We start from the raw sequence: 26175 nt of genomic DNA, 5'->3' as shown, positions 1-26175 counted from the left end.
AGACTATTTTCCTTGTCATACTGCATCTGCTAGAACGATACTAATATTGGTTAAAAGAGCAGGGATAATATTAAGTATTTATTTCTTGCCTTCCTTTAAAGGAATTACTTAAAATACAATATTTACTGCAGTGTTTTGGTGCTTGCCCCCGTTAAGGAATTTTACTTCTAATTTGCCAGTAGTATTTGTTATGAATGAATATCATACTTTCTAAATGACCTTTTCTGCATCTTTGGGGATTATGGCATGATTTAAAAAAATTTCTCCTCTAGATACTTGGAAGAGATGTGGATGGGGAGGTTGACATTGGCAGCCTTGAACTTGACTTGATCTCTGATTCTACTCCTTTGGACCCAGACTTGCCTGATCCCTCTGCCCCCTTCCTGTGGTTCCCTGTCAGAATGTACCTTAGACTTGGCAAATTTTCAGGTCTTAGTAGCCCCACTTTGGGCCATCCCTGTTTGGCTGGGCATTTACCCCTGAGGGGGTGGGTAATTTTGGTAGTTTCACTGGGGAACTATTATCCTTTCTTCTCTATCTCTCCTGTGTTCTGGAACTTTTTGTATCTGTTCTTTGAAGATTTGGTAAAAAATATTTGAATCTGGTATTTGTTTGTTTGTTTTAAAGATTTGTTTATTTATTTATACAAGCACTGGGTAGAGTCAGAAGCACAGGAGGGTGAGAGAACCCACTAGAGCCAGAGCGGGGAGCAGAGCAGGCAGAAGGACCGAGGTACACTCCTGAGGGGAGCAGCGGGCGGCAGGAGAGGTCTGCATGCCATGTGGGACCCTCCCCTCCGAAGCTGGGGAGCAGCCAGGGATCAAACCAGCGTTGCAGAGGCTGTGGGCAGCTTCGCAACCCAGCGCTCAACCGCTGCACCACCAGGGAGGCCCATGGTACAGATTTTAGAGGCGCCACCTGGGAGGCCCTGAATCTGGTATTTGGGGGTGGGGTAAATAAAGAAGGAAATTTTTTTTTTTTAAGATTTATTTATTTATGTATACAAGCACTGGGTACAGTCAGAAGCGCGGGAGGGTGAGAGAATTCACCAGAGCCAGGGCGGGGAGCAGAGCAGGCAGAAGGACCGAAGTACACTGCTGAGGGGAGCAGCGGGCGGCAGGAGAGGTCTGCGCGCCATGTGGGACCCTCCTCTGGTGGTTGGGGAGCAGCCGAGGATCGAACTGGCGCGGCAGAGGCCGCGGGCAGCTTCGCAACCCAGCGCTCAACCGCTGCGCCACCAGGGAGGCCCAAAGAAGGAAATATTTTTGATAACTTTAATGATGTTTATTTTAAGTTTTCTATTCAATTTTGGAGAAATAGATTTCTTAAAACACACACACACACACACACACACACACACTTGTCCCTTACTCCCTTTCATTCATACATCTAATACATGTTTTTTGAAAACCTGTTCTCTGTTATGTGTTAGGCATTTCATCTTAGTTTTCCAATTAATTGGTAGAAATTATTTATCGTGTCCTTTTAAGATTCAAAAACATTTGTTCTCATCTCTTTGGCGTTTCTTAATGGTATTTTTGTGCCTTTGTCTTGATGGAGGTGATAACATTGATAGCAAACATTTCATTTTAAACAGTAACGTTAAGTATCTTGTTCAAAGTCATAAATCTAGTAAATAATTCAGTGAGATATATGGACCTAGCAGACTGGTTCCAGACCCTATGTCTTAACTGTTATCCCACAGTATTTGGGTCTACTCTATGGGCACTGTTTTGCTCATGGTTTGCCTGTTATGTTAGTTTTTCAGATTGCCAGTTCTTCATTTTTGCTCAATGAATGACCAGATATTAATACACCTCTTTGACAGCTTCTCTGCTCTCAAATTACAAGTGGAAAAATCTGTAACCTGTGTCACATTTGTTCCACTTGTTGGGGCTGTGTGAAAAGGCAGGTGTAGGTTAGGAAAAATGATCAAGTTTTTCTCCTTCTTCAGCGTGTATTCTTTTTTGTTAGGCAAGCAGTGGGAGTGTGAGGCTCAGGTACATATTCATTTGTTAGACTTGACTGACCACACCTATGCTGACTGACTTGCTTGACTGGATGAGTCCTTCAAATTGCAGCCATGGCGGCCAGTCTCTGCTTTTTGCCCAAGTGAATGAAGATTTGACACAACATTGCAATCCTTCACTGAAATGTCTTGCTTTCTATTTCCTTCTCTCAAGCATGTCTGGGGTTGTTTCATAATGTGGATATAATTAGTCAATTTAACTAATGACATTATGCCACAAAGTCAACCCAAGAACTTTTCATCTTTTGGCTTAATGAGCTTTATTCTTTAAAACACATTTGGTATTACTGCTTTACTTACTGGTGCATTACTTGTAGGCATTACTATAAGACTATATTAAAGCACAGGAGTCAGGCCAAGCAAGACCAAATAATTACCGGTTTGCTGAATATCTTAGAGGAAAAAAAAGCAAGCAGTCAGATCTCAACTTTTACCACCATTAGAGAAATTATTTTTAAATGAAACTTTTTCTTATGGATGTAATATATAGCCCATGTAAGAAAAGTGGAAAGGAAAAAGGAAGGGAAAAAAAAAGGGGAAAAACTTCCTGCACAATAAATGTTGGCATTTTACTGTGTTGTTTTCAGATTCTCCCGATGTACTTTTAATATAGTTGTAACCACAATATATACATGACTTTGTCCTACTATATTTTTGCACTTAACAATAAGCATTTTTCATGTTATGACAGAGTCTTCTAATCTAATTTAATGGATAGATTGTCCATAAGCTGTATCATCAGTTTGTTAACCATTTCTATTTTTAGGCGAAATGTAGGTTTGTATTTTCTTTTTTCCTCCATTATTATGAATAGCAGCATATTATAATGGTTAGGCACTCATACTATTTATTTTTTGGAAGTTATTTGATCTTTTAAAAGTTCCTGCCTCATAAAGCTGTTTGGAGGAAATGAAGTAATATACCTAATGAAATAATATACCAAAATGAAGTAATATACCTAATACATGTATCACAGTAATTATTCTGAGTATATAGTTCTCAATAAGTGCTAATTAATGTCATTGGGGGTGGATATCTTAATGCATATAGCTTTTTACTTAATTAAAAATTTAGGGCTAATTTCCTGAAGTGGAATTAATTTGATCAAAGTCTATGTATATTTTTATGGCTCTTGAAATTGCATTTAAAAAAGTTGTGTTATGTAATAGTAGCATGTCATGTAATAGAATGTATATGACATGTAATGGAAGATCCTAATTTCACTGTATTTTCCTAGCATTGAGAATTTCAATTAAATTATTTTAGCCAACTACTAGTTAATGAAATGATATATAGTTTTTAATTTGTGTTTGTATCTTTTTGTAAGTGTTTACTATCTGTGTTTTAATTTTTTTATTGGTACTGAAATACTCATTTGTATCTAGTTCAGCAGTGGTCTTATTTCTGGACAAGCTGGCAAACCATACAAGGTTGGAAGCATCATAATTTAAGTGGGTGCTAAAACTCAAATGAGAAAACAAAAAATAAAGAACCCTTTGGGAATAGACAGGGGCACTTAAAGGAACCACAAATATGCCAACAATATTCCCCCCCTTTTTAAAAAAGGATTTTTTTGGCTTAAAATATTTCACTCAAAATAATTTATGTCAATTATCAGTCCATCTGAAAAGCTACATACTGCATAATTCCAAGTGTATGACATCATGGAAAAAGCAAAACTATAGAGATAATAAAATGATTAGTGGTTGCCAGGTACTAGGGAAGAGTGAGAGTTGAACAGAGGATTTGCAAAACAGTGATGCTATTCTGTACAGTTACTACAGCGGGGGCACCTGTCATTATACATTTATCAAAACCCACAGAATGTTTAATACCAAGAGTGAATCAGAAGGTAAACTAGGGACTGTGGGTGGTAATGATGTGTCTGTTGATTCATTTGGTTCATTGATTGTAACAAATGCACCACTGTGGATGTAGTGGGGCAGGCTGTGCATGTATGGAGGTCAGGGTATATGAGAACTCTCTGTGTGTTCTAGCTTGACAAAAAGAAGCTATCTTAATGTCTGTAAAGCACATAAAAAGTAGGTAACATCATCAGCATCAGGGCATGCAAATTAAATTCACAACCTACCAGAATGGCTAAAATTAAAAAGACAACACCAAATGTTAGCAGGGATGTGGAACAACCAGAACTCTGATATAATACTGTTGGAGTATAAAGTGGTGCAACCACTTTGGAAACCGTTTCAAAATTTCTTACTGTGAAGCAGCACCTACGCCATGCCCAACAACTCTATTTCTAGGTATTGCCCCACAACATATGTCTCAAACAAGATTTTAAAAAGAATGTTCATAGCAGCTTTTTTCAAAATAGCCAAAAATGGGAAAATCTAAATGTCTAACAGAAGAGTGGACAAATAAATTGGATATATTCATACAATGGAATGTCATTTAATAATAAAAAGGAATGACTTACTGATAGATACAATAACATGAATTAATGTTATAGACATTATGCTAAGTTAAAAAAACTGAACACAGGGCCTCCCCGGTGGCGCAGCGGTTGAGCGCTGGGTTGCGAAGCTGCCCGCAGCCTCTGCAGCGCCGGTTCGATCCCCGGCTGCTCCCCGGCCACTGGAGGAGGGTCCCGCATGGCGGGCAGACCTCTCCTGCCGCCCGCTGCTCCCCTCAGCAGTGTGCTTCGGTCCTTCTACCTGTTCTGCTCCCCGCTCTGGCTCTGGCTCTGGTGAATTCTCTCACCCTCCCACGCTTCTGACTGTACCCAATGCTTGTATAAATAAATAAAAAAATAATAATAATAAAAAATAAATCTTAAAAAAAAAACTGAACACAAAAGAATATATTATATATTATTTGATAGTAAAACTAGTGAAGAAATTAATTTTCAGGATTTCTAAGGGTTTTTTTTTTTTTTTGCCATTACTTTCTGTTTAACTGGTAGCAGTGAATTGTTTCATGACTTCTTTTATCTTTGAGGGTATAAAATATAAAGTACTTTATTTTAAAATCTCAGACCATTCAATTAACTTTTTCCTTAAGTGTAGATTTTGTTGGTTGATGTGTGTCTCATATTTCTTTGTTGTTTGGTGATTTCTACTTTGTTGGGTCTGTTTATCCTGAACATAGGTTGCATCCAACAGCCTTGCAGAAGGAGCTCCCTGGGGTGCTGAGTCCTTATCTAAAGGGTGTATATCTTTGATCAAACTTTGCTTGGGTAGTAAGACACAAGGGTCTTGCATCTTTGATTATAAAGTTTTAAGTCTTATCCCCACTTAGAGACATGATGGCCCTCTAGTCCTCATCCCGCCTCTTTGCTGCTGCTGCTACTAGCATCACTTGGCTGTAACCAACCAAGTGATCTCTGGCCTTTGTTCATGTTTTGGTCCCTTTCTTAGACCTCCTGTCTGTGGCCTGTAGGGTTCTTGCTCTTAAGCCTGTGGGGTGTTTTAATATTAGCCCCACATTTTGTTACCAGTCCTGTCTTCTCCCCCCCTACCCCTCAATGGTGCATCTTTGGCCCTTAATACCATTGTGGATCTTTTTTCTTTTTCCTTTATGAAGGTGAGAAAAGAATCTCTCTCCATTTATGGTTTATAAAGATTTCTCTGTAATTTTTTTTCACCATGACTTGCTATTACTTCATGTTAAGATTTTAATATATTTGTTTTGTTACTTTATGAATTTAAATGGGAAGATGAGATTTTAACATATGCTCAATTTATCTTGAAATAGAATACATTTAGTTCTGTTGTTCCATCTGTACACATTTAAGGGTAGTCGTCAGTCCATCTGAGTCTGTGTGTTTGGAGTGAATTGAAACTGACTTCCCCCAAAATAGCTATCCAATTTAAATTATTAAGATTTCTGAAGAATTCAAAGTTATTTACAAGCTGTTTTGTCACGTGTATACCTGTTTTCTCCATTTTGTACTCTAGTAATACTTCTTGAGGTAGTATTCAGAAACAGTATTTTCTTATTTCACAGAAAAAATAATTGAATCACAGAGAAAAGCAGGTTGCCTTAGGTGAGAAAATCAGTAAGTGGTAAAACGGAAGATTGACGCAAGGGCATCCTGGTTCAGTGCCAAGTACATTAAACTTCAGTGTAGCATCACCTGCATAACCTTGCTGCCATCTTACCCTGAGCTTTGTGACTGAAGTATATTTGAAAAACTAATGCAAGAAAAATACTGCCCATTAAGATTAATAGCTACAGGGCCTCCCAGTGGCGCAGCAGTTGAGCGCTGGGTTGCGAAGCTGCCCACAGCCTCTGCAGCGCTGGTTCAATCCCCGGCTGCTCCCCGGCCACTGGAGGAGGGTCCCACATGGTGCGCAGACCTCTCCTGCCGCCCGCTGCTCCCCTCAGCAGTGTACTTCGGTCCTTCTGCCTGCTCTGCTCCCCGCTCTGGCTCTGGTGAATTCTCTCACCCTCCCGCGCTTCTGACTGTACCCAGTGCTTGTATAAATAAAACAAACAAATAAATAAGTAAATAAATAAAATAAAAGAGGGAAATAAAATATTATATAAAAAAAAGATTAATAGCTACAACTTGATCTTGGTGATGTCCATATTTTTTGAGATGGCTAAAGCTCTATTAGATAGTATTAATGCCTCAGGAAAAAGTTGTGCTGTCTCCTGCATCTTAAAGTATGTTTTATTGTTATTAGGTCTTTCAAATTGAGTGCTATAATATCATAATCAACCTCATTTACAAGGTAGAATGAAGATATCTTTATTCACATTCAGTTCTTCATCATAATATTAACATAGCTGGGGAAGAAGGGATGGCACTTTACAAAATGGGGGCTGTGATTCTCCCCTCCACTGTGAATGCCAGGTGCATAAAGGAGAAGAGTGGTGCATGCTCAGAGCTGCTCTCTGTTGTTGATGATCCAGAGCTCACTCATGCTTGGTGAAAAGATAGTTCTGAGTCAACACATATAAATACCCCAAGTTGCTAATTTACAAATTAAATTGGCAAGAGTCTGCTTTTTTTTGTTATTGTTAAAGACTACCTCATTAAAGAACATACTATATTGGGCAAATGCCTGAGAGGGTCATTCTTGAATTTTTCAGCTTTCAGTTCTAAATTAGTTCACTTGCTGGATTTGTGTTTATTAAATAATGGACTGATTTATTTTTAAAAATGCAAGAATATTAGCTAAAGCTACCAACTTTTAAGATTTCTGGCATTGAATATAACACTGTAGAAATTAACTGAAAATACAAATTGATTTAGCCAATGTGAGAAACTGAAAACATGAGATTAAATGTCTTAGCCCATAAAATAATTATAAATGTTCAAGCAGTTTGCTGATGCATAGCCATTTCCAGTCATACTTTAAATTTTGCAGGTAATCTTTTCATCATGGAAAAGCCTTCTTGGCTTATTAGTTTAATAAACAATTCCAGATACACTGATGCTTATCCAAACTGCTTGTTCTGCTTTGTCACCATTTCTTACACAGAAATTCAGTCTATGCTGCATGGATTCTCTGCAAAGCTGAATTGGACTTCAGAAGAAGCCAGCTATTTTCAGGACACATCGAGGGTATCAAACGTCCAGATGATTTGTGAGGCAGGTTTTTTTTTTTTTTTTTTTTTTGGTGGTTCTATAAATTACGGATGTTTTGATTCTTATTTTTCTACATATCTGGTTAACAAGAAAGAAAAGCCTCAGTCCATCACAGTTCTAAGGTGAAATAAGGCATTGATTTCCAAATTTGCCTGTGCAGATTTTAAGTCACCTGGCAGCTACAGAAGTACTGATGTTTATATCCCACTCCAAGAACTGTTGATTTCATTGGTATAGGGTGTTGGTTAGGTCTGTTTGAGCTGCTGTTAAAAACACCACAGATTGGGTATCTTAGCCAACAGAAATTAATTTTTTCATACTTCTGGAGGGTAGAAGTCGAGGATCATGGTGCCTTGTCGCTCTTTCCTCTAGTGACCTTTCCTCCATGCCTCTGTTCAGAGAGCTCTGATTTCCCATTCCTGTTCTTATAAGAACCAAACCTATCAGAGTAGGGCTCCACCTTATCACCTCATTTATCCTTATCTATGTCCGTTAGGCCCTGTTTCCAAGTATAGTCACGTTAGGGGCTTGGACTTGAACATATGAATTTTGGGGACACAATTCAGTTCATAATACGTGTATCCTGGGCTTTGGAATACATTAAAATTCTCAGCTGATTGCTAATGTGCAGATAAATTTGAGCGCCCCTGAAAAAGCCATTATTTGAATTTGGATCTCTTGAAAAGGAAAACAATTGTCTGATTCCCCGCTTTCCTTCTTTTAAGTTGGTAGAGACATAAAAAATTAAAGTGTTTGAAGCATTCTCCTGAGAAGCACTTGTGAGGCCTTTCTCCATGTCCAAAGAGTTATATGCTCCTTCTTTAAGGAATGGGTGTGGTATCGGGACAACAGTATCCCTGTTTGTGCCTTATCTTCTCTAGGGGAATGAAGGGAGAACAATCTGGAGCAATTAATGGTTAGTCAGCTCTGAAACTATTAATGTCAAGTAGCAAAAAAAAAAAAAAAAAAGCCCTGATTCCAGCGAACCAAGGAAAGCAATTCTAGAAAATGAGATCTTGTGTTTTAGCCAGTCTGAACAAACCGGTTCATTCTTATACCTAATATTTATATATATATATACACACACACACACACACACACACACACACACACACACATATATATTTTAAGCCTCCTGACAACTCTGTGAAGTGGGTAGGACAAGGATCATCACTCCATTTTATGGATAAGAAAACTGATATGCAAATAATCTGGATGATTTCCCCAAGGTCATATGAAAGTTCTGTGGCAGAATTGGAGTTTAAATCAAAGTTGTGCTCACATTGATCAGAGTTGTTTCAATGTTTATTCTTTCAGAAACCTGTGTTGTTGAAGTCAGATATTGAAGGTACCACCCAGACATGTTACTTAATTGCAAAAAACTTGGAATCTAAAGGAAAGATGCCCCATAGACAGATAATCACGAGAGAGTGTCCTGTGTCCTGTAGAGGGGGACGCTGAATGCTGTGGGAGCGCAGAGGAAGGGTGCAGAGCTTAATGAGAAGGAATCAGTCTAGAGGTTTGATGAGATTGAAAAACAGATTTTTGTACATATCAAGAATTCCGAGACTTTAAAGAATAGGAAGTTGTCATCAGAGTGATGAAATGTCTTGTCTTTTTTTCCCCCCTTATTGCAAAAGCAATGTTTCAGGAAAAGGGAAGTGAGCATTTAGAGCACACATAATTTGACTTATCTAGGTAACCACAGCTGACATCTTGGGGTATACCTTTTCTCATGAGAATGGACTGTTTCAGTGCAAGGTTTCTAAAATGGCACAGTTTCAAACTATGACCATTGAGATAGATGACTGAAAATGAGTAGAGGTCAAGAAATTGTGAGACTAAGTTGTTGTTTAGACTGGTTATCTACCTGGATGTGGCAGTCAGCCAAAATGACAGCAGGGCTTAGAGTGCAGAGAAAAACTGTGAACTTAATGCCCAGTTAGTACTGGTGATGGATAAGGAGACATAAAAGTGGTATCTCAGAAGAACAAGAATTTCCTGAAAGCTCAGTTGTCGCTAATTCTGTGTAGTTATTTAAAATATATTTGAAGGAGGAGAATAAGAATAGAAATGGGAAAATGATGAGGAATTTCATCATACATGCCTTAGTTGGGGAGTAGGGCCAAGTAGCAAGGTTCATGATAATGACTAGGCATGGTGACATCCATGGAAAAGCTGTACTAGTGAAACACTGCTGTGGGCATGTGAGGAGGGCTAATCCCAGGGAAGACTGAGGAAGGCTTCATTTAGGAGAGAGGCTGGGTTTTGTGTTTATACTCAGAGCAGTCCTGAATCTTGGGGTTCATTAGGCTGGATAACATGTCCATCTAAAAACAATTTGGCTTTATAAGATCTTGGTAACTTGATTCATTTTCATATTTTTGCCATAGTATTAAATGGTGAAATGGGTAAAAATATGCATGTAAGCATCTGTATATTTCTATCATCTATCAATCATCTTTCTAAAAGAAAGATGGAAAGAGGGCCTCCCTGGTGGCACAAGGGGTTAAGACGCAACCTATGGAGCTATCTGCAGCCTCTGCAGCACAAGTTCGATCCCCGGCTGGCCAGGGAGCAACCCACATGGTGAGGCAGACCTCTCCTGTCTCGCCCACTGCTCCCCTCAGCAGTGTATTTCAGTCAGTCTGCCTGTTCTGCTCCCCACTCTGTCTCTGGTGAATCTTCTCACCCTCCGCATCTCTGGCCTGTACCCCAGCTCTTGTATGCATAAATAAATAAATCTTCAAAAATAAAAAAAAAGAAAGATGGACAGAGGGGGAGGGGGAAGAGACAGATAGACAGATACTGTCTGTCATACAGGGCCCATGACTGCATGCCTTCATATTTGAAAATATAAAGCAGCTCCCATAATCTATCATATAATTAGACTTGTATTTAAAGGTGAAGGCTGAAACCTGTGATTATTTGATAGTGGTTTCTGCTGTACTGGGTTGGCAACCTCTATTTTTTCCTAACAAGAAGTAAATTCACTGTTTTTATAGGCTTGTGAGGCCTTGGTTACTGGGTTTCTAACTATAAAAGACTTTCTTTGCCAGTGTCCCTGTCTCTTAATAATAGTACATCTTAAAAGGAGCAGTTTGCTTTGTGTTAGCTGCCTCCACTGGGCTGATGTTAGGTCATCTTACATTCATAGTCTGGATTAAATGTCAATCCTTCCTGTATGTTTCTTTGGCATCTCATATATCTGAATCACAAAATTTTTCACATTGTCATATCAATGACTTATCTTTCTTTTCTACTGAATTGTGAAGTCTCTAAATTTAGAATTCAAAATTTCTTCTCTGTTGGCTCAGGTACATAATAAGCTACATTGAGTATTCATGAGTGAGTGAATAAATACATTTTTTTCAGTAGTCATGCATAAACATTGCCTGTCAGATTCCATAAAAATAATGATATTAAAAATGAACAATGATGTAAAAAAAATGCTGGGCACCTGTACTGCCCAAGAGAAAAACTAAAAAAAAAAAAAAAAAAAAAAAAAGATTATATCTGGTTTAGATAACTAAGTGCTCAGAAAATGAACACTCTTAGAGAGGCAGCATTATATAGTGGAATGTGGACATAGGAATCAGTCAGGTCTATGTTTGAATCCCAAATCTGCCACTTAACTAGTTGTGTTTGACCTTGGGCAAATCAGATAGCTTATTTAGTCTCATTCTCCACACCTATAAAATGGGGGCTTTTCTGACTTGCACATAAATTGCTGGACGTGCAGTAGGTTTTCATTATTAGTTGTAACCCCTCTCTGGTAGCTGCTGAAGGAACTTTAACTAACTTGGTTGCCTTACTGCTAGATATAATTAGCCTTTTCTATGATACACCCTATAATCACCAAGGTTACAGAAGTTTGAAACTGAGCCAAGAGGTTGTTTTAGAAATGTTTGTTAAGTACAGAAATTGCTTTAAAGAGACCATTGCTTTTCTACAACCTAAACATTTGATAATAAAGAATTTTAAATGATGTGACAATGATATGTATGTGCAGTTACTATTTAATTACTGCTGTTTGCAAGTATGAATCATCATAGACTTGTTTCCAGAATTTTCTAACCATCCCCATCTATTTTTATATTTTTTCAAATCATTTTTTTCTAAGTATCCCCACTCAATAGTTGTTGATCTCTTTTATAGTGTACTTATAAAAAAGTATTATAATGATTCTTCTTAATTAGATGTTTGCATGTTTCCTCTTTAATTGTATTACGAGGTATTGGGAACTGGGACCATTTTTTGTGATTCTCTTCTCATTCTCCTGGACTTCTCCCTTTTCTAGGAAACTCCTTCAAATTTGATTTTAGGAACACTATATTAAACACAGTGAGTGAGTGAGTATAGAAGAGTGGTAAATATAAAAGCTTTGGAGCCAGATTGGTTAATTTCTTTTAGACTCATTTTTTCCCTCCATAGGTGTGAGTTATATGTAACTAATAGTGTTTTTGTGAAGGGTAAATGAGTACGTACAAGTCAGATACTTTAATACTATTCCAGGAATAGAAAAATTTCTCATTAAATGTAAATCTCATATTTTTGGAGGATATCAGAATACATTGGAAAGAACATGGACAATTGATATTAGATAGACTTAGGGTCAAATTGTGGCTCTACCCCTAAACAGCTGAATGACTTCAGGCAAGTTGCTTAATGTCTCAGAGCCCCCTCGCTCCCTTTTAGCCTACAGAGAGTAGATTCCTACTTCCAGGATTGTAATGAAATGATATAGATACAGTATTTGCAAAATGCTTGTCACCTATTAAGCATTCAGCAATTTTTTAAAATATATATATTTAAAGAACAGGTTTATTAAGGAAAGGGAAAGGGACAGGTTTGCTGAGAGAGGCCTGCATGGTCGCAGGCGGGCGGCCTGGAGGAGAGCTGCCTCCACTGAGGGAGGTCAGTGAAGAGAAGTCCCGGCAGGGTACAGGCCATGGGCAGGTGGGGAGGCTGCTGCCCTGCAGAGGAGAGAGGCACCTGCATAGTCGCCGGTGGGCAGTGGGAGTGCTGCCGCATTCAGCAATTGTGATCTGTCCTTGTTACTATGCATAATACATATATGCCCATAATACATACTTTCACATTATTATTTGATCCTTAAAACAGTTCTGGAAGGTACAAAGGGTAAGTTTTATCCCTGTTTTGCAGTTAGGAAATAAGGTCTAGAGCAATTAAGTAAAGTTTTTCGTGTTTACTTATATAATTGTTACAGAGCTAGTATAGAGCATAGGTCTTCAACTTTTGAGCTTTTTGCTTTGTAGCTTTTCCTTAAAAGTAAATGTTTGCCTGAATGGATTGACATTCAATAACAAGTTCATTTCACTGGCTGCTCCTTTGACTCCACTCAGATTCTTAAAACATAATCCCCACACATATTAGGATGGTATAGTTAAAATATTTATTCTTTTTAGCTCCAGTCTCAATTACTTTTAAAATTGTTCTGAAAGGTAGTTTTGAGTTTGTAGGTTTTTTCTGATCTTTGTCCACGTTTCTCCTGAAGTTCCATGAAATAGGTACTTTAATACAAGAAGTCATGGCTATTTAGATTCCTTTTTGTGACCCATTCTCAATTCCAAAGATGTTTCTGGCTTAAATGGCTGAGAAGCTTTCTAAGGCATAGTGCTTTTATACAAAGAGATACCACAATTTAATTCATTTGTGCTCTTGGGTTTGTGTGTATATGGTTGGTGTTTCTGTTGTGTTGTTACAGGTTGATGAAAAGCCCAGAACTTTGATGACAGATAGTCTGGTTATAAAGAATTTTTTACACAAAATCAGCATAGTACAACCTAAGGTAAGCTGTTCTTTTCTAAAGTAATGATTCTCTTATTTAGGTTCTATGCTTACAAGAAACCTCTACTCTAGGATAGAAGGATCTGCTTGCTTCTCTTCCTTTTAATGAATTTTTAATATTGAGTTGATTTTATTTCTGTGTTCCTAAGCTTGATGTCAGTCACATAACATAGCTGCTAATCCTTGGATATACAGAGTGTGTCTGGGTTCTGTTTTTCCTTCCTTACTGGTTTACTGTATCACCGTGGAGTCTGTGCTTAACTTTTCTGTTAAACTTAGATATAAACCTTGTTGATTATCCCCTTCTTTTCTAAAGTGACTCTAAGAGTAAATAAGGAAACTTTTAAATATTTTCAACTTTGGAGAGTTAAACTTTTATTATCTGTATTTAGATGTTTATTAAGATGAACAGTTAAGTGTACTGTACCCCCATTTTTGAGGTCCTGATTCAAATAATTTTTAATTTTTTAATAACTCCCTTTCCTTTTGCTTACTTCCCACTTTTTCTGTCTTTAGCAGGGATCAGTGCTTATTGCGTGCATGTCACTATTTTAAGTGGTCTCTGTGTACTCACTCACTCAACCCTCACTTTTGTGAAGGAGATTTTTTGTGAAGGAGATTTTTATCATCATCATCATCCACACCCCAATTTTATGACTGAGGAAACTATGGTACAGTTAAATAACTGCAGAGGCAAAATTTGAACTCATGCAATCTGGAGTTTCATATTACCCATTTTGTCACATAGAAAGAAACATATAGATTGGAGGTAGGAATAATTAGAACAGTGAAGTAAATTGGAGGGGGGACATAGAGGTCAGATCGGGGACATGGGTAAAAAAGCAAGTATGAGAACAGTGGAAAGAACAGAAAGAAAAATGGATGGTTCCTTTAAGAAGGGGGAGAAGAGATACATTGGGAGAGTAGCAGAGGACAGAGATGTAGATTTTCCTGATAATTTGTGAATACTTGGAATTGTGTAAGACTGAATATCCTTGAGATTCAGAATTTAAACACAGGCAAGTGTTATGTTTGGGGGAGATACAAGTGAAAAAAAGGTAATAGAGAATTTTTTTCTCCTTTAGGAACTGATTATGGAAGTTTTAAACTCTATCTTGGTTCATAATCTCACACCCCATTTATTTTGCAGATTAAATTTAATTTCAGTGTAAAAATGAATGGAATCTCCTCCATAGAGATGTTTGGGTGAGTCTTCAAATCCATACCTCCACTGTTTTCTCTGTCACTCTTGTCCTCTTTGCAGTCGGATCACAGTTTGATTTCTTGACTGAAACTTGAAACTAATTTTCTTATTTTGTATTAGCTTTTCATGGGTAAGTAGATTTATTTAAACATTTCATGTTTTTCCCTTTCACTACTGTGACTGAACTTAACAATTGCGGTTTTCCCCTTGGTTAATTGGTTACTGAATTCCAGTAATCTCTGGGGGGTGTCAGTAGTCACAGGCCAAAATTTGTATCAATCAGACATTGGTTTTATAACTTCTGAGATATTGCTTAACTTTGCTTTGCTTTGTAGGGTACAGAATGAACCCACTTTGAGCCTGTGGAATGGAATTGCTCTTGTTGTAAACTCTCAGCATTATGTGAGGTGAGGGAAAAGCATTGCTCTCCCTTCCCATGTTGTACTCTTATTTTGAGTGTGAATGTGGATGTGGGTAGAAATTGAAAATGATCTCACTGGCCATTTTTTAGTGCCACATGTCAGATTCTGTGCAAGAAAAGTGAAAGCAAAACTTTCAAGCTGTTTATATTGAAAATTATTTTTATTATTGACTCCTTGAATATATTTTAATTGACTGGAGGACCTGTTCCTTCTCCTCTCCAGGGCTTGTTTTCTACTGTAAAGGAAAAAAAAAATAATAAACCCTGCTAATTCCAGTCTCATTTAGACATGAGGACAGAGAGCTAAAGAATTTAAAAGGTTGCTGGAACTCTTGGCTAGAGAGATACTGTGAACAAAGGAATTCTTGTTAATTATTTTTTGTGCATCAGCATCTTGCATAGGTTTACAAATCGTTTCCACACCTCCAGCTTCTTCAGACTACCAAAGGGAAAATCCATGGAGGAGGTAGTATGGAATATGAAATACCCAGAATGGTCTCCCTTGCCTTCCAAAGTGCAGCATGGATTATAGCAAGAAAATAACCTGATTACAGTTCAACTAATTTATTTCTTTCAAATAAATAGTTTCTGGCTCTACTTACATGATCCTGAATCAACATTGATAGTCACAGGAATTTAAGACTTGAAGAGACTGCTCGTGGATTTTCACTCTCCTGACTCTGGCTGAAAATTTCACCTCACCTCAGATTAGAATAGTTTTTATTCTTTAATATGTGCAGGAAACAAAATCCCCACCACGTATCTTTCTTTATAATCTAGTATTACAAAATACTTACATGTAGACTGTTACCATAGATTTACTGAAAGTGTTTAGGCCTTTAAACCGTTATCTGTGGACTTATTTTCCTGGGTGGCATGATTGCTTTAGAGAGAGGAGACGGTTCATTAATATTTATTTGATATTTGGAAAAGAGCAGTTGGAAAATGAGCAAATACCAAATTTCATTAGATTCTTTCTAGGAGAGAAAGGCATCCTAAGTTTTACTCACTGTTTATTCTTACATTGTTCATTTTTGTACAATATTTTATTTCTCCTTATTTATATCAAACAGTAACCTAAGACCTCTTCAGGGTAAGCAATGGCATGTGTGAAAGCAGACATTTAAGTTTCACGAGGCCAGTTTTAAGTTATTTGTGATTCAGGGACCCTTCCCTGCTCCCTCATCCCAGCGTGCTGATCTTTAAATGATCTTGGGAACTTCGCTCAGAACCGTAATTTTAGTAGAAGAAATACCCTTTTAAAATATAAAACTGCCATTAGTGGCAGCAAAAGCAGAAGTCATGACACCATTCCCGAAGTGCCCAATTTGCTGTTCTTTCTATGGCTTGTGATTCCTTGAGTGGGACACAGTTCCTTACTCCAGCAAAGCTGATATGGTAGTGTATGTGGTTATGCTGCAGTTATAAAAGGAAATCTGAATGTCCTTTTAAATAATTTCTTAAGAGGTAAAAAGGCTAAATTTATCTTACCTGTTTTTTGACAGTAGGGCAAAATTCGGTACAACTGAGTTACTGTGTGGCAGAATCCACCCTGTGCTAGGATATCCAGTACCGCTTTTTATCCCTGATGGTGTGCCTGGCCTGGGCTTGCTGGGAGAGCTGACGCTGACTCCAGCTGCTGCGCTGTGTCCCTGCCTGGAGCTCTTTTCCAGCCAGCAGAATAGAATTTCTTCAGTTTCCATATCCTTTTGATGACAGAGTCCATCTAATTGTCTTTTAAAATGGATTTTATATCCCAATTCTTAAAGAAACGCTTGACATATAAATTCTGTATTTAGAAACAGGTAATAATTGTATAAAAAGAAAAATCTAACATGAAAGTCATTGAGAATTTCTCCAGGAAACTGAAAACTACGAAATGTGACATGTGACTCACACTTGTCATATAATTTGTATGACTGAAGCATGGAATGAATGATGCAAGAGGGAGAGATGAGGCTGTGGTTGTAGTTTGGAGTTGAAAATGGTGGCTCTTTAGAGCCTCACTAAGGAGTGTGAACTTTATTCTCTGTATTGTGGGGAACTACTGAATGGTTTGGGAGTCTTTAGCAGCACTATGGGATGCGTGGGAAAGAGAAGTTAGTTATCACTCAGTAAATAAGTGCAGTGAGGGAGGGAGATAGCAAGTGCCTAACTTGAAAGTGTGATGAGCATGGAAAGGAGGGAGAGACTTATCACTGGAAGGAATCAACATAATAAGGTATCAATTTAGTATATGATTGAAGCTATAGAAATAGTGAAGTTATGGAGAGTATGCAGAACAAGAACAGAAGAGGATCAAGACCATGGTATGATAAATACCAACTGAGAGTATCTTTTAGGGACAAGGAAGGAACAGGATGGTGATGAAGACTGCATAGACATTTTGTATTTTAAAACATACTTTTTCTTAATCTCTGGATCAATATGAAAGTTTCTCTTCCTCTTTATCTTGTTCTCCAGAGGGAATAATACAAAATTTCTGTCTTCCTGGAGATTACATCTTAGTGGGAAAATTTAGCAGATCAGTAGGTGTTAGAGGGAGGATGAGAGTAGGGATGAGAGGACAAGAGAAGGAACCACTATGGGGCCTGCACTTCCTGGTCTTGCTTGGAAAATAAGGTTAGACAAGGTGAGAAATTTCCTCCTCAGTCTGAATACACTCAAATACTTGCTGGGAAATATTCCTTTGTATATATTTCCAGCATTGAATTACACTTGACTGCTTCTGTGTGTGTTAAATGTAACCTGAAGTTAGGTATTAAATCTACGTATCATCTTTGTGTCCCCAGCACTGAGTGCAGTGTCTAGCATGCAGTGCCATTCAAACCTATGATTGAATGAATAAATAAATGAATTGTCCTAATACTATACTGTAGCTCACACTTATTAAACCCAGAATAAATTTCTGGGTATTGTAGTGGATATATCTCTGGTGCCTGACACCTATCTTTGGTGTGGACAAGGCTTAAGACGTCACCGCCTAGCACACTAGTTTATTTCTGGGAGTGTGAACCAGGTCAGTGTTATGTTTGTTTTATGTAAGTGAAAATGTAGTCATAAGAAACCAAAATTTGGCGATTTTCTTTAGCAACTATACATATTTTTATATGGGCCTTCAGGTCTGCCTCTAGTATTGCCAACTCAGGAGCAGCCAGCTACTGCTGTCTTCAAAGATACTTCTTATTTCATCAATTGGAAGAAACACCACTTATGTATGGTGCCCAATTTGGATCTCAATTTGGATAGAGGTATATCTCCCTCTTTTTGCACTGGAATAAAAAGAAACTTGGATAATATTAGAGAAATGCTTGGAAATAAAAATAGCAGGTGTATGTAAAAACAGTGATCTGTTGGCTTAGGGTAGGGGGTGAGGATGAGGGCATGACCATGTGTGAGAGTCTGCATGGAGTGAGGCAAATGGATGTCAGCAGGGCAAAGCCCCACCAGAGCCCTTTTTTTTTTTAGCATACAAGAACTGGGGTGTAGGCCAAAGGTGTGGTGGGGTGCGGTGAGAGGATTCACTAGAGACAGAGTAGGGAGCAAAACAGGTGGATCTACTGAAATACACTGCCAAGGGGAGGAGAAGGTGAGACAGAAGAGGTCTCCTGAGTTACATGTGGGTCAGCTCCCTGGATGGGGTTCAAACTCAGGCCCCCTCGGTAATAGTGAGAGACTTAACCCCTAGAACCAATAGGGAGGCCCCAGAGCCCGTTTTGGCATTACACATTGATGCTGCTTCTCCGCTCACTTCCTGCCCTGCTTCCTCTGTCCCTGTTTCTGTAGTAGTCAGTGCACCTTCATCTTCTGGGGACTGGTTCAGAGAGTTTCTGTTGTTCATTAATCTGTGAACTCCGGGGCTTTAGAAAAGTTAGTAAGGGATCGATGACATCTTGTGGGAAATATTGTAGAAATGTTTCTTAATGAAACATGAAAATATACATAAAATTATTTGGAAAAAAACCGAAAATACTGCATAAATGTAAGGCATATAAACCGTAGAGTAGCAAAACTAGGATGCTAGCTGTGGCATTGGTGTGGAGCCTAAGCACATTAACTTCAGGTGAGTTGTGCTGAAAATTGGATGCCTAATGACTGGACCAACAAAGAAAACTGTGAAATAGGAATATGAAACCATGACCTGATCTCTAGGCTTACTGTCTTGAGCTTGATGGGTGTAGCTTGAATCCTCTGAAATTTAGACTATCTGGTCATTTGGATCCTGAGGAGGATGACCAGCAGGGAGGACTGGGACTGGGATGAGAAGGTTGAAGCCTCCTGTGATGGGTTTGTGTCTCAGGGGAGATGATAGACTCTTCATCTAGGAAGTACGCCAGAGGAAAGGCTTTTTTTTTTTTTTTCCAAGATTTTCTTATGCATACAAGAGCTGGGGTACAGACCAGAGATTGTGGGGGGTGAGAGGATTCATCAGAGAGAGAGTGGGGAACAGCGGGTGAGTCAGGAGAGGTCTGCTGTGCCATGTAGGTTGCTCCCTGGCCGGCCGGGGATCGAACTCGTGCTGCAGAGGCTGCGGATTGCTTCATGGTGCGGTGCTTAACCCCTTGCGCCACCAGGGAGGCCCAGAAAGGCTTTTTTTTTTTTTTTTGAGTAGGTGGAATGATAGGAGGGTCACCTTGGATGGGGTCTCTGGAGGTAAGTAGTTTTGTGACGAAAATGTATGGTTTTAACAGACTGGTATCATGACATCTGGGATTTTTAATCTCTAGTGTTTTGCATATTTCCTTTTCTCTTTCACTTTTTATTTTCATGCTTTGTTAGTTTTCTTCTTTTTTGGTTTCTCTGCCAATTGATGCCTGAACTTTCTCAGTTAACTTTGGAAATGAATAATGCATAGAAAATGTTTATTTTTCTCCCTAATTACTCTAAAGGGCAGAACCATGATCCACAAGGAGGTTCTGTACAGGGATCTCGGTAGAATTTAGGACTGTTGTAATACAAAGGTCAGGTTCTAGAAAGTAACTGTAGGGCATTGGATTACTTGGAAATAGAGAAATCCTATAGTATTGTGGTTAAAAGCACATGCTTTAGAGTTAGTCTAGTAAGATCTAAAGCAGTTCCATTACTTACTGTCATACAGTGGGCAATGTTCTTAGCCTATTTGTGCCTGTGTTCTAATTTGTAAAAAGGCATACGAGTAGGCCCTACTTCACAGTGTTGTTGTGAAGCCTAAGTGTTAAGATAGTACAAATTTACATGTCACCTGCCATGTGTCATTTCCATTACTCAGGTTGGACTCTGACCTCTTGCTCTAACTAGTGATACCCACCTTAGAAAGTTGTATGAGCAATGAATAAGTTATTGTATAGTGCTTCTCAGTAAATTGTAAGGAATGCTGTTTGGTTTGCATTTTGCACTCCCTGGTATTCTGTTGTTCTGCCTTTGAGTCCCTGTTATTTGCCTCCATCATGTGTATAGCGAAACAGGTTTAGGAAGAGAAGTGAGTCTTCAAAGTTAGATTTATTTCAGACCCGTCTTTGTTTGAGGTACAGGTTCTTTATTATTCGCTTATTTTGAGGACTTGTCTTAGAATGCGCTGTAATATCTTGTGCTCTAGATTTTGTTCTTCCAGATGTGAGTTATCAGGTGGAACACAGTGAGGAGGATCAGTCTCAAAATATGGACCCTCAAGGACAAACTCTGCTGCTTTTTCTCTTTGTGGATTTCCACAGTGAATTTCAAGTCCAGCACACAGAACTCTGGGGTAGGTATAGGGGATGGGGCTGCCAGCTTGGGTAGTCTTAAATGTTAAGAGGAAAAAGAAAATGTGATATGATGTATATATCTGGATTAGATATATTGCCATAGAATAATGTCAGTGAAAAACCTTACTCTCAAGTAAGCTAAATTATATGCTGTATGGAAAAGACCTGATCTTGACATATAACTTAAATGGCAACATCAGATCTGGTTAGCCAGAAAGCAGCAGACACTCCCAAAGTGCTCCCTACACTGTAGGGAGCCTTAGATGCCTGGTTCTCAGCCTTAGGTACACAGTATATCACCTAGGAAGCATTTTAAAATGTCCAAACTTCACTCCCAGAGATTTGGGTAGCTCTGGGCTGAGGTCGGGTTCAGCTGTGGTTTGTTTAAAAGCTTCTCAGGTGATTGTGAGCCAGGCTGGAATGATGCTCATTGCTGTCCTGCCTTTCTAGGCAGAATCAAGAAATGTAATCAGCCTTGCTTGGCCTTGATGTGGCATCTCAAATCCAGTGTGAGTTGTGGGAGTGTGGTGGTATTGCTGGTTGTATGTGTAAAGCCGGCAGCCTTAGGTCATGTAGACCTCTGTGACAAGAGAACTTGTCTTCCCTCTGGTGTACAAGGAGGGCTCTTTGGCATCCATCTAACAGGTGTTACCAGGAAAGTGCTCTGTTAGAATAGAGCAGTGACTTCACTGCTTTGTAGGCATGAATTAAATACACGAGAACCTCTTGGAATATAGAAAATGTGCAGCTTCCTGGGCCAAGGATTAACTCATTATTTGTAATAGAATGTAAAAAAATAGAGTGTAGCTCAAGAATATGCACTATTAACAGAATTTTTAGATGATTCTTAAATATAATAAAGTTTGAGTGCCACTGAGTCTAAAGTTGAGTTGGCTTATGCATTTTATCCGGTTATCCTGGGAGGTAAATTTAAATGTGTCTCAAAGCCCTCCTAAACTTTGAAGAAAGTAGGAAGAAGTAGACTTTATAAAAATCTGGGGAAATTTTCATAAACCTCCCTTTTGGTGCTGCTGATCTGTTTCTGTGTTCTTTCTCTGTGGACCAAGTGCTTTTTCTCGGGACTGGATTCTGCAAACATTCCAGTGCTGCTGGAGGTGGCCTTGCTTCCTCTGGGTCAGAAGAGAAATGCAACAGCTTACGACCCCAGATCAGAAGAGCTCATGTTCACGGGTGTCAACTATTCCTTGAACAAAGCATTTTCAGTTATGGGAGTCTTCTTGCTACTAGCTTTCCGTGCCTCTCTGATATTTTGCTCTTAAGAATGGAAGCACTGCTTCCTTGGCCCTGGCTTGCACTGCTGTTTGAAAGAACGTTCCTGTGGTGCCCGCTGTTCCACTGATCAAGGCCCTGGGAATGGGAACGTGGGGGAGATGAAGACTGTTGATGCCTCCAGCAAGGAGGTCAAAACTGAGGATCCCTAGGGTTGTTACCTGTCTTATGCTCAGATGGACAGAGACTGCTAAGAGGAACAGTGTAATATTATGGAAAGGACTTCAGGATATAGAGAGAACTGGGCTTAACTTTAGTTCTGTTACCAATTTCCTCAATGATTTTTGGGAAGCAAGTGACAAATTATCTGAGCCTCCCTTTTCATATAACATGAGATTGTTAGATTCATGTTTACTAGATAATATCAAAGGCCCCTAAAAGCCTCAAGGCCCTTATAGTCTGCTTTCTTCTGCCTTTTTTCTTTTGAGGTCTGCTAGAGGGAGAGCCATATTCAGTCCTCCCTAGGGTGACATAAAGTCTGATCCCATTTTCTGAATCCTAATGACATCCCTTAAGAACACAGATTCCTGAGAAACCAGTGTTACCTGTCATTCTTACAGTACTGTGATTATACCACTCTGGAGGTTTGCACTGCTCAGTAGTTACACTCCAAACTGGATGAGTAGAAACCCGCCACTGCGTTAGTAAGCATAGTAAATGTCCTTTCAAAGGTCTTTACACATCTGGTAGTTTAGGACTAGTCTTAAAGAGGGCGCAGGTGAGGGTAGGTAGCTATATATGTATGGATATAGTTGTAATTTTATCTTTCCTTTCTCGCACATCCTTGCAAGCTTTCTCTTGAGCTCCTTTTAGGAAACAGATTGTGCAGAACTACAGTCTATTTCCATGTGTCTTTAAAAAAAAAAACCACTTAATTGGCCTTCTACCTTGTCATGGTAACTTTTCTATGATTAACTCATTATTTTACCACAATGTTAAAAGCATCTGGTGGTATTAGCAGTTTTAGGAATTAACTTTTAGTTTTTTAATTAAATCTCTGCTTTCAAAAGGGCCTGATTTCTTGAGGCTATTATTAGACCCCAACTATAGACAACAGTGATCCAAATGATATCAGAGCAATAGCTGCATTTCCCTTTGAGCGTTGGCAGTGTGTATTTCAGGACCTCTATATATATTATCCCAGTTTATTTGCACCACATACCCTTGAGGGCAGGTAGTATAAAGCCATTTTCTGTACTGAAGGGAGGAAAGTGAAGTGATGATCCCCAATGGTTGGTGATAGTACTGACCCTAGAATCTTTTTTCTCCTGATTCCAGTTCCAGATCCTTTTTGGGCTGATCACATACTCCCTTCCCTTCCAGGAAAACACCATGGTACCTAGTAATACAAAATGCTCCTTCTTGCTTGCATTTTTTAAAAAAGATTTATTCATTTATTTATAAAAGAACTGGGATACAGGCCAGATGCACGGAGGGTGAGAGGATTCACCAGAGACAGACTGGGGAGCAGAACAGGCAGAATGATGAAATACACTGCTGAGGGGAGCAGCAGGCAAGACAGGAGAGGTCTGCTTACCATGGGGACCCTCGCCAGCTGGCTGGGATGGAACCAGCGCTGCAGCTTCACAGCGCTGCGCTCAACTGCCTGCGCCACCAGGGGAGGCCCTTGCTTGCATTTTTAATGCAGCCCTGAGAAAAGCCAGCAACTTCAGGTCTTAGGTTGCTTCACTCCTGAAGTGAATTGTTTTGTCTCCCTGTGTAAGCTGTGTCAGGGCCTCAAGGTCATCAGTGCCAGTCTGTTGTTGGATGGGACATGTTTTCCCATCGCGCACACACATGAGCTTTTCTAATAGTGCTGAGCAGTGATGCCTGTAGTGACTTTATCAGACATAGTACCCTTTTTAAAAGACTTTATACCAGAAACTCCTAGTGTCATCTTTGTGAGTTTTAACTCTTTCTCTGCCACAGCATATCTGAGAGGATTGATACCATAGTAGCTGCCCCTGCAGTGTGCAGCGGGATGGGATGGGGTTAGACACTGCAGGAGGCGCCCCTCCCCTTTTCTCCCTCCTTTGGGAGTCACCAGTGTCATTGTGTATAATACGTGGTATATAGTTTTGCTTTTGAGAGGAATTAAACGTGATCCCTCGTTTGTTTCCCCGAAGATAATGTCATTCTTCACTATTATTTTCCTGAACTTTCTTTCATTTGTAAGTGGGAATTGGGTGTGTTTACAAGTTGCTGCATGCGGGGAGGGGTTGTCCAAAAAAAAATTATTTGTTGAGATACAGAAGTGGCCTCTTTTTCAAGAGACCCCACCCCCATTCCTAGGCCGACTTAAAGCAAGGGAACACACCCACTCAAGGTAACCACATTCTCCCTCCTGTAGGGGTTCACAGTTGGCTCACAGCTCATCTCAGTGCTGTCCTCGTGGAGAGCCACAGTGCGGTGCAGGCTTCTCTGCAGGGCGCCGTGGACCAGGCCTTGGAGCAGCACCAGCAGGCTGCCCAGGTAGTAAGTTCGCAATTCCCATTTCCCGCTCTCTTTAAGAAAAACATGGCTAGAGCGTGAGGCAGGCAGAGCCTTCCTCCCTAAGGCCTCGTCATCTCTTTGGTGCCCTGGGCTGTCTTAGACACAGCATCTAGTCTAGCAACTCAGGCAGGTCACTGTAAGGAGCTTGTGTGGTCTGACCTCCTGGGGTGAAGTCGAGTAAGTGGGGACAAAATGAAAGTCGGAGAAAGATGACTGATAATGCGCCTCTTTCTTTGCTGTACATTTTCCATTCTCACACTTCTGGAGCTCCTGCTTCATTGACTCTTACATTATTCCCCCTTTACAATGTCACTTTCTCATCTCCATTTCTGAATTCCTCCATCCTGTGTATTTTTGGTAACACATTCCTTACTTCTTTCCCTTTTCAGGGAAATAAAACCACCTGTACTGAGATCAACATTTAAAGCTTGTTGTTTTAAAACAATAAGTTTATCTATTTTGTTGACTGTTGACTTATTGTCTTTTCTGAATGTGTCTGTGTCCCTAAGTCATCTCTATGAAAGGAGAGAACATTTATTTTATTTCAACCCAAGTGTCCTTTTTATGTCGTAATCTCAGTAAGTATTGGTGGCGGAGGGGGAATAAATGTTGAAATCCTGCTCTCCCTGAAATCTCTGGGCACCTCTGGGATTATCTGAGCCAGCAGTTTGGGATTATTATAAACTTTGGGTCCTCCTTACTTGTTATGTTCCCTAGATTTGTCAGAAACTGCAGGCCTCACTCTCGGTGGCTGTGAATTCCATCATGAGTATTGTGACCGGCAGCACCAGCAGCAGTTTCCGAAAGACCTGTCTCCAGGCCCTTCAGGTTAGTAGGAAACTGGAGCTGCTTAAAAGGTCCAGGGCTTTAATGACATTCTATTGGTACTGTGTATCTTAGTAATATGGGTAGTGCTGTAGAAACATCATTTTGTCTGTTTCTGCTGCCATTCTACGTAGTACCAGGCCTATAGCAAGTGTTTTAAGAAATGATTGTTGAATGGATAGTGGTCTGTATACCATTTCATGGTATGAAATGAGAAAATAAGTTTTTTAAAGATATCTACTACTTCTAGGTCACATAACTAGTTGCAAGAAGAGCTAGCATTAGATCAGTGATTTCCAGTTCCTTGCTGAAGAATGTTCTATTACCTGATAGTGACAATACGTTGGAAATAACTAAACCACAGGCATGACATGCATTTGGCCTTACGGAATCATGCAACAAGTTTGGGACTCAGAGGCCTGAGTTGAAACCTTGGCTCATTTACTAATTGAGTATGTGGACTTGAGCGTCATATATAAATTAAATTAAAAAAATTAACAGTTCTCCCAGGGGTCTCACGAAGGTGAAGGCCCAATATGAAAGTGCACAGCACGCAGTAAGTTCTCAGTGTGAGTGATTTCCTCCCTTTTAGGAATGTGTACTAACCGATGGGCATTATCAGTGGATAACACATTTATTCCGTGTGGTGTTTTCTCTTTTCTAACTTTTTCTTGAAAATACACACATAATTTAAAATAACTAACAAAGTTTATCATTATAAACTGGCATTTCTGGCATATTAGCTCATATATTTACTATTTTATTTTCGCATGTAATTGACTTTCCCTTCTTTTCATAATCTTAGAATATGTATTGGTTACC

General features: G+C 39.3%; 1 protein-coding gene across 1 annotated transcript in view; it reads left to right on the top strand.

Moving 5' to 3' along the window:
* TOP6BL (TOP6B like initiator of meiotic double strand breaks) overlaps positions 1 to 26175 on the top strand; it is a gene marked incomplete at both ends in the record, with an annotated part of 53766 nt that overhangs the window by 22170 nt on the left and 5421 nt on the right. The window contains 9 exons of the mRNA XM_084252148.1: positions 7480 to 7589; positions 13315 to 13398; positions 14548 to 14603; positions 14937 to 15008; positions 16528 to 16717; positions 18117 to 18273; positions 20598 to 20744; positions 24386 to 24507; positions 25246 to 25356. Coding sequence (XP_084108274.1) covers positions 7480 to 7589; positions 13315 to 13398; positions 14548 to 14603; positions 14937 to 15008; positions 16528 to 16717; positions 18117 to 18273; positions 20598 to 20744; positions 24386 to 24507; positions 25246 to 25356 — 1049 coding nt within the window. The remainder of the gene's footprint in view (positions 1 to 7479; positions 7590 to 13314; positions 13399 to 14547; positions 14604 to 14936; positions 15009 to 16527; positions 16718 to 18116; positions 18274 to 20597; positions 20745 to 24385; positions 24508 to 25245; positions 25357 to 26175) is intronic.

Source organism: Talpa europaea (assembly GCF_964194135.1).
Source record: "Talpa europaea genome assembly, chromosome: 1".
In the NCBI taxonomy this organism is placed as follows: Eukaryota; Metazoa; Chordata; class Mammalia; order Eulipotyphla; family Talpidae; genus Talpa; species Talpa europaea.
Note: the sequence above shows the minus strand (reverse complement) of the source record. Positions and strands in the feature narration are given on the sequence as shown.